The sequence below is a fragment of the Cryptococcus neoformans genome (genome assembly GCF_000091045.1).
Source record: "Cryptococcus neoformans var. neoformans JEC21 chromosome 10 sequence".
Lineage (NCBI taxonomy): Eukaryota > Fungi > Basidiomycota > Tremellomycetes > Tremellales > Cryptococcaceae > Cryptococcus > Cryptococcus deneoformans.
In genome coordinates, this window is record NC_006679.1 from 233941 (window position 1) to 241440 (window position 7500).

The window sequence follows — 7500 nt, forward strand, 5'->3', positions numbered from 1 at the left end:
ACGAAAATGTTACCGGAGTGTCTAGTCCTCTGCAAGACCTTGGTACATCTGACAGTGATGACCTGTATGGAGATTCAGACAACGAATATCAGGACTCACAACCGGATGAGGTTGGAGAACCGGACAGTGATGTTGTTTTTGGGTGAGCTGGGTATGTCCTCTGAGGTCATAGCTAAATTACTGTAGACGACTGGCAGGATTAGCGTCAAAAACTGCGTCTGGCAAGGGGAAGATCAACAATGCAGAGTTTCAACGTGAATTAGAATTAGCAGACGAAGAAGAACTTCCGCAGTCTCGCCGTTCAGGCAAAGCACCACAGAAACAGGTAGATCCATACCTTTAAATCTCTTATAATTAAACTAACGGTCTATAGCCTCGACGAGCACACAAACCCTCACATGAGGTGAACTATTTACTTGGTCAAGCAAACGGGGCTTATCTGGTTGAAGATTACGATAAAGCCATTTCAAGTTTCCTTGAAGTTATCCGACTCGATCCATATGTACCGGCGGCTTGGGTCACCCTTTCAAGCTGTTACAAAGAGCTCGGTGATGAAGAGAAGGCCAGACAGATGAGATTTTTGGGTGCACATGTGGATGACGAGGGAGATCTTTGGAGAGAACTGGCACAAGAATTCAGGTGAGTGCTATTCTGGTACAGTCGCAAATAGGCCTAATGGGAACAGAGAGATTGGACATCTGGAGCAAAGTGTCTATTGCATAAGAAAGGCTCTCAAATGTGAGCCTGACCAGATTGATCTCTTATGGGATCTGGGAGCCATATATCGTATCCAAGGTCAAAAGACTCGTGTAGGTCTACTTCTTGCCTGATCTTCCCTCCTTGCAATTAACACAGTGGTCAGGGATGTAATGTTTTCCGTGCGATGCTACAAATCGAGCCCGAATTGGCGAATAACTTTGAGTTTATCTCCACTTTCCACCCACTCCTTGTCTCAATGAATCTGCGGGGACTAGTAGCGCAGACAACCAGGAGAGGTTTTGATTATCAAATAGCAACCTATCCCTCACCGAACCAACGCCCTCGAGTCTCCGATGCTCCACCCCCTATGACTTATGAGAACATAACCACCCTCATAGACGATCTTTTAGCCCTGGAAGAGTACGAAGATGCGCTAGTAGTCGTCAAGCAAGGTCAGAGATGGCTACAGGGAAGGGCAGAGCAGAAGGGTTGGGATACTATGGATGACGATAGAGAATATGATCCACCGGGGACGATCAGAGAAGAAGTGGAAAGCGAAGGATTCGAGATGGATGTGGGCATGAGGCATCGTCTGGCTCTCTTGCGTATAAAGTTGGACGACGCCCACGAGGCAGACGTACGCGTAATATCACCCTTTCGCTGTTCGATGCTAACAGACATTGTAGATTCACATCGATCACCTGCTCAGCCTTGACGTGCTCACACATTACACGTATCTCCAGGAATTGGGAGACGCGCTCATGACTCGTGATCAATGGGAGAGAGCTTTGGATTGCTTTGGGGCTGTCCAGGAATGTGAAGAGTTGCCCGATGATCCACCACTGATATATAAAATCGGTGTCTGTCAGTGGAAGATGGGTGACTTGGACGAGGCTTTAGAGGCGTTGCAATGGGGTAGGTGTATCTCGTGCTTCTAAGGGCAAAGCTGATGAGGAGACAGTGGCAAGTGAAGTGCCAGACAACTTGGAGGCGAAGCTGAGGATAGCAAACGTTTTGGAGGATATGGGTAGAAAGGCTGAAGCTTTGGACATTGTAACAGAAGGCATGTCATTCCCCCACCGACACCTGACACGATCTGACAGTTTGCAGTCATCCGTACTCGTGGTGAACGCGGCACACTCTCTTCCACGATTCAAATGCAGCCAGGCGTAAGAGTATCCAAACGGATGCTTGAAGAACAACTTCGTTCGCAGATGCAAAACCTTTGGGCCGATGTTCAAGAGGCAGAAAGAGGTACGATGGAGGGAGAAGAAGGGGCGCTCGAGAGGTTTGTAGAGAGTGCGGGCCTGCTGATTGAAAACTATCGAATGGATAGATCGAATTTTACGAAAAATCGAGTAAGTTGCGTTGACATTGGGAAGAGCCAATTAGCGGGTCTAATGATTTGTGCAGGGCATGGTGAGAGTGCTTAAGAGCAAGAAGTACAAGAAGACGGATGTAGATGATCAAGCTGCAGAAATGCAAGATCGTTTGGAAAGAACCCTGGGATGTAAGTGCCTTTACTGACCTTTTCATGTACCGCTGACACGCGCGATAGTGGAAGAGGTCGACGATGATAATCCCTACCATGTTTTCCGCAAAACGTCTTTCTATGGCTTGTCCAATGAAGAGTGGTTGACCCTTGTCGTCAAATATTGCTGCGTTTTGATGGTTAGGAGAGAAGAGGAAGTAGCCATGGATATCTTGGAGCACGTCGTCTGGTCGGGGTTATTCCATAATCGGCGTTGTGAGATTGCCTTGAGGCTGACTATCATTGGTGAGCCGAAATTCCTGTCGCAAACAGTCATAGGAACATCAACTGATAGTCATTAGCATGTGCAATGAGGCTGAAAGCCTACGACAAGATAGTTGATTCGGCCCGAAAACTCGCTCTTCGTTCCCAGTTCCTTCCTCAACCATTTCTCATCATGCTTGCAGCCATTTCCACTGGAGGCTCTGCAGCCCGTGCAGTATTCACCGACACCTCTCTTCAAAATTTCATTAACCGAGACATCAGAGCGTACGACGAGGCAGTCAGGAATGGGGATAAGGGTCTGCATTATTTGGAGGGTAAAGGTAGATGGAGTGCCAATAAAGGGAAGACTAAGGGAGAGAGCAAGGGAGGCGATGGAAAGAAAAAAGGCGGAAAGAAATCCAAAGGGAAGAAGAAAGCCGATGCTCAAATTGACCCAGACCTTGATGAGGAAGAAGAGGCTGAAGATCGGGTCTATGGTGTAGAAGGGGAGATCGGATGGGGCTATAAACCAGTTTTACCCAAGAAATTCTCGCCATATCTAAATGTGATATTGGGGCAAGAGATGCTTGCTTCTAAAGCCTTCAAAGGGGCCATCTGTACGTCGGCGGGAATTTACCGAACTTTATAATGCTAACAATGGTTTAGTCTATCTGACAAGAGCATACGAACTTGATCCATGGAATCCCTTCATCTGCCTTCTGATCGCACAAGCATACCTTGGACGAGCCATGACACGTCAGTCTGATAATAAGAACTATCAGATCGCTCAAGTGTGTATCTCTCTCTTGTCCATCATTAGAATACTAATTATTGGCGTTGGTGCAGGGGATGGTCTTCTTGTCTCAATATCGCAAACTTTCTCCTGCTTCAGGCCCCGGGATGGAAGAAGTGGAATATAACTTTGGTCGTGCATTTCATTCTATCGGTGTACCCCATTTTGCAGTAAAGCATTACGAGAAGGTGTTGGATAGTGTGCAGAAGAGGATGGACGAGAGTATGTTTCCGGAGGTAAGTCGTTTTCCTCATTTCGCCGTCGATATTAGTGGCATGGTGATGCTGATTGTCGTCGTTCAACAGGAAGTCAGGAAATCATCGTTAGCTTGGGAGGCAGCTCACAATCTGATGTTGCTGTATTCAATGGCAGAGAACATGGCGCTAGTGAAAGAGAAATCAAAATGGCTGGCTATCTAGATAAATCCCGTCGTCTGTTGTACATTTCCCATATGCCATGTGCCAAAAGATTGTTATTTACCTTCTGTTCTACTTACTACAAAAGATTCAGCTCTTATGATCATGGATTCAGATCAATCAAATACAGGGTTTGGAGACCATAGTTTCCAAGACACGGCAGAGCATCCCTTCATCATCTACCTATCCATCCTCCTCCTCCTATCTACTACTACGTATATCTATGTTGTGGAGTATGATGATGTACATCATACAAAAGCGCCACCAAAAGCAATTGTGTTTGATACCACACTACTGATCCCCTATGTCCTGCAAAGTTTTTGCGAACATCCTCGGCCACCATAGGAAATGAAGACACAGCCTCGCCTGCATGACGGACGCGTCGTTTGCCAAAAAGCAACGAGCCGACGGAGCGCGTCCACGAAAAGCCCCCTCGGATCGCCCAGGATTTCGATGTTTGGCGGATTATAGTGACTACGTTGCCACGTGGGAATCGCTTTCCTTCCCGCCCGTCCGTTCTCTGCTGTGCAGGAGGGCCTTTGTTTCTCTCGTTGCTCACTGCATTAACACCGTCTTTTCTTTTCTTTTCTTTTCTTTCCTTACCTTTTTCTTTTCCAGACCTCTTTCCTCCCTCAGCCCTTTTCCGTCCCAGGAGGTATGCCATCCGACACTCACAGGCGCTCCCGCTTTGGGAACTTCGCATCCAAATTCGCTCCCCATTCTGATCCCCAGCGCCGTTCATCTCACTCGGGGTCTCTTCTTTCCCCTCTCGATCCCAACTCGCCGCAATCAGGATCAAAGGAAAACTACTACGGTAGACCAAGCTCGCCAACGTATTCCGACCAGTTGTCAAGCAATAACCACGGCCAACCTCAGGAAGTTTCATACCGAATCGACGACGACCTCGTTCCTCCTGTTGCTCCTTTTGCCCCTCAAGCCGACTCCGCACTTTCTTCTCGTAGGAGTAGTATTTCATTCCTTGCTGACAAGGACTCTCTCAAGAACCGAGCTTCATCATTATCTCTAAACTACGTTCCTGCAAAATTTACGCGTCTTCACGCGCCTGGTGACTACGCCCATCGACGAAAGCAAGGTGGTGGTCGAGATGCGTTTGCGTCCAATGCCCAACGAATGGGCCAAGTCGGTACTGTAGACGATGATGAGGGTGTTATTTTTCAGATCTCAGAGTCCGGTTTGAAAAGGAAGAAGCCAAAGCTTAGGTGGAATCGGTTTAAATGGGTTTTGTTTTTGGCGAATAGTGTCGTGAGTGTTCTTGGCCTGTGAGAAGGTGGGATTGCGGTTGAAATTGATTCTAGCTTTTCATTTACGGTATGGCGACTCTTGTCTGCGCCATCCTTGTCTGGCTCAACATCTTTTACCAATCCGACGTGATTCGCGTTGGTAACCGTACTGAACTCATCAGTAAGACTTAATTTCTTTGGTTCTTGACCAATTGAGCTGATGGCCGCTAGTCTCAACTGTTGCGGCCTCGATGATCACATTCACATCACTTCTCGGATTTGCTGGTATCTTCTTAAACAACCGTACTTTCTTGGCCATCTTTACTCTTTTACTATGGGTCGACTTTGGTCTCCTTGTTGCCCCTGGCTACATTACCTACAAGCAGAAGACATTCAACCTGGAAGGAAAAATCAACTCTCAATGGTCTAGATACCTTGGAACAGAGGGTCGATTGAGAATTCAGGATGCCGTATGTGATTTTCCTTCTTTTCCCAAGATCATTCGACTAACGCAGATACTTTCCAGTTGCGATGCTGTGGTTACTATTCTCCCTTTGTCGAGGCTACCGTCTCTCCTCTTTGTTACTCTCGATCCAATTTCCCTGGTTGCAAGTCACAATATCTTCGTCTTGAACGTCGCGTTCTCGGAATCTGGTTTACAGTGTCGTTTGCCATTGTCCCCGCTCACCTTCTCATTATTCTTGCCGCTCTACTCTGCTCAAATCACGTTACCTATCGATTCGGTAAGGGATTAATGCCCGAGAGATACAGGTTGGATCTGGGAAGTATGGCGGTTATTATGGACGAATATGCCGGGTAAGCATTTTGCTAGGTGTTGATTACATCTCTTGCTAATCGTCATGTAGACAAATTGCTGCTCAATATGGCCCCACTGTTGCCCAGGAGGCCGTGGAGAGATCGTCTATTAACCTTGCCACCCCCACCCCCTGCAGGTCCGAATACGATGTTTCCCTTCTTTCTGTTCCCAACTCCCGTCGCGGTTCCTCTTCGAACCTCGAGGCCATGCGTCGCGGCGCCTTGCCTGGAAGTACTCGCGGTGTGTCATTGTATGACCCCTCGAACCCTAGAGCTAGTATGGACCACAGGCCAGAGAGTTCTTTCGGTGGGAATACTCATATCGCCAGCGGAAGTGGCAGTCACAACGGTAGTCATCAGGCGGACGAGTCGGTGGCATCCTTCTCAAATGACGACCACCGTCGTCGATAAGCTTCCTTTCGTTGCTTCATTTACCCTGTAATGGGATGAGAAGCCATGTAAACTCCACGCCCTAATGATACGGACAATTGATTGATTTGACATATTAGACGAGAATGGACACCAGCTGGTTGCAGTGCGGTGTTTTGACACGATATCAGCACGTTTCATGCTAGTTACATAGCGCATGACATAGTAGACACGGAGTGTGTGATGATTTATGCTTTATTACGATTGCACTCTAGTCTCTTAGACATTGGATTTTGATCAAGGCCAGGTCGTGACGGAGCAATCTACATGCGGTCGAGATTCTAACCAAAGGCCTTGTAACATCCATCGGATCATCTTTTCAACCAACTATCCTTATGAACACTTTTTTTTTCTGTTTCAATCTTATGCTTGCAATTTAACGTCGTTCTCCATCCTCATCACCACCGTCATTTCCATCACTGCCACCGTTACCACGACCGTTTCCTTCGTTACCGCCGTTACTGCGACCGCCTGCACCAACATTGCCGCCTCCCCTTCCTCGCCTTCTTCCGCCACCCTTTCCACCATTAGGAGTAGACCCTGCCGACATTCTCTCGGCCAAAGGCCTTCCCTGTCCAGGAGGAGGGCCACGCCTGTCCCGGTCGCGTCTGTCATCTCGGTCCTGAAGATGCAAATCGTTAATAAAGGCAAACTTCTTTAAAAATAAGGACTTGCAAATTTGGCACCAGCAGACATGGGTTCCGCCAACTGATTATCGACTCTCCTGCCCAACCTGAACAACAAATCCTTAGGGGCCGGCCCCGCCAAACCAGGGTCACCACCACGTCCAGGAGGAGGAAGAGGGTAATCTCTGTTTCGAGGGTCCCTGTCACGAGGAGGAAAGGGGCCAGGGCCGCCGAACGGAGGTGGAGGGGATCGACCGGGAGGACCTCGGAGAGGTTGGGGGGATCGGCGGAATGGTGGCGGAGAAAGGGGTCGACGTATGGGAGGACCACCACGATCCATGTCGCGGTCGCGCATGTTTCGCTGGTCTCGATCACGGGGACCAAGACGATCTCGCATGGGCACGCTGCCGCCGCCGCCGCGACTAAGAGGTTCGGGATAGTCGGAAGGCGGGCCCAAGTTGTCAGGTCCGGGACCGGGGGGACCACGTCGACGCTCACGGCCATCGCGGTCATCTCGGGGGAACATACGGGCGTCTCCAGGGCGACGACGGTCTTCTTCATTTCGTCGGATAGGGTCGAATCGGTCTCTCTCACCACCACGAGGAAGAGGGGGTGGAGGTCCACGACGGTCAAAGTCTCGGTCACGCATGTCGCGCTCGCGGAAATCTCTTTCGCGGAAATCACGATCGCGCTCGAAATCAAGCTGTCTCAACCTCTCGCGCTCACGTTCGACCCTACCTCGCTC

At 49.0% G+C, this 7500-nt stretch overlaps 3 protein-coding genes across 3 annotated transcripts in view; 2 read left to right on the top strand and 1 right to left on the bottom strand.

The window, feature by feature from the left end:
- Window positions 1–3845, top strand: part of CNJ00810 (RNA polymerase III transcription factor, putative) — a 3942-nt gene extending 97 nt beyond the window's left edge. Inside the window, exons 1-14 of the mRNA XM_024657928.1 lie at window positions 1–142; window positions 187–325; window positions 374–639; window positions 686–809; window positions 863–1336; window positions 1386–1614; window positions 1661–1762; window positions 1810–2057; window positions 2113–2209; window positions 2258–2476; window positions 2533–3051; window positions 3101–3225; window positions 3281–3463; window positions 3533–3845. The exon at window positions 1–142 is cut by the window's left edge and continues 97 nt beyond it. Coding sequence (XP_024513652.1) covers window positions 1–142; window positions 187–325; window positions 374–639; window positions 686–809; window positions 863–1336; window positions 1386–1614; window positions 1661–1762; window positions 1810–2057; window positions 2113–2209; window positions 2258–2476; window positions 2533–3051; window positions 3101–3225; window positions 3281–3463; window positions 3533–3646 — 2981 coding nt within the window. The 3' untranslated portion in view covers window positions 3647–3845. The remainder of the gene's footprint in view (window positions 143–186; window positions 326–373; window positions 640–685; window positions 810–862; window positions 1337–1385; window positions 1615–1660; window positions 1763–1809; window positions 2058–2112; window positions 2210–2257; window positions 2477–2532; window positions 3052–3100; window positions 3226–3280; window positions 3464–3532) is intronic.
- A 403-nt stretch (window positions 3846–4248) lies between these two features.
- CNJ00820 (expressed protein) lies at window positions 4249–6464 on the top strand. Its single transcript, XM_567462.2, has 5 exons — window positions 4249–4906; window positions 4960–5065; window positions 5116–5354; window positions 5411–5700; window positions 5751–6464. The coding sequence occupies exons 1-5, from the start codon at window positions 4301–4303 to the stop codon at window positions 6109–6111; spliced, it is 1602 nt and encodes a 533-aa protein (XP_567462.1). The 5' UTR covers window positions 4249–4300; the 3' UTR covers window positions 6112–6464.
- Window positions 6369–7500, bottom strand: part of CNJ00830 (hypothetical protein) — a 3412-nt gene continuing 2280 nt past the window's right edge. The window contains exons 5-6 of the mRNA XM_024657929.1: window positions 6805–7500; window positions 6369–6751 (exon numbers count right to left, since the gene is read on the bottom strand). The exon at window positions 6805–7500 is cut by the window's right edge and continues 432 nt beyond it. Coding sequence (XP_024513653.1) covers window positions 6506–6751; window positions 6805–7500 — 942 coding nt within the window. The 3' untranslated portion in view covers window positions 6369–6505. The remainder of the gene's footprint in view (window positions 6752–6804) is intronic.

What these genes read in the sequence shown, in the direction of transcription:
- CNJ00820 (XM_567462.2), top strand. Translation starts at nt 4,301, where the DNA reads ATGCCATCCGACACTCACAGGCGCTCCCGCTTTGGGAACTTCGCATCC. An exon ending in TAACCGTACTGAACTCATCA is followed by an intron (nt 5,066 to 5,115) that starts GTAAGACTTAAT and finishes GATGGCCGCTAG; the next exon opens with TCTCAACTGTTGCGGCCTCG. An exon ending in ATTATGGACGAATATGCCGG is followed by an intron (nt 5,701 to 5,750) that starts GTAAGCATTTTG and finishes ATCGTCATGTAG; the next exon opens with ACAAATTGCTGCTCAATATG.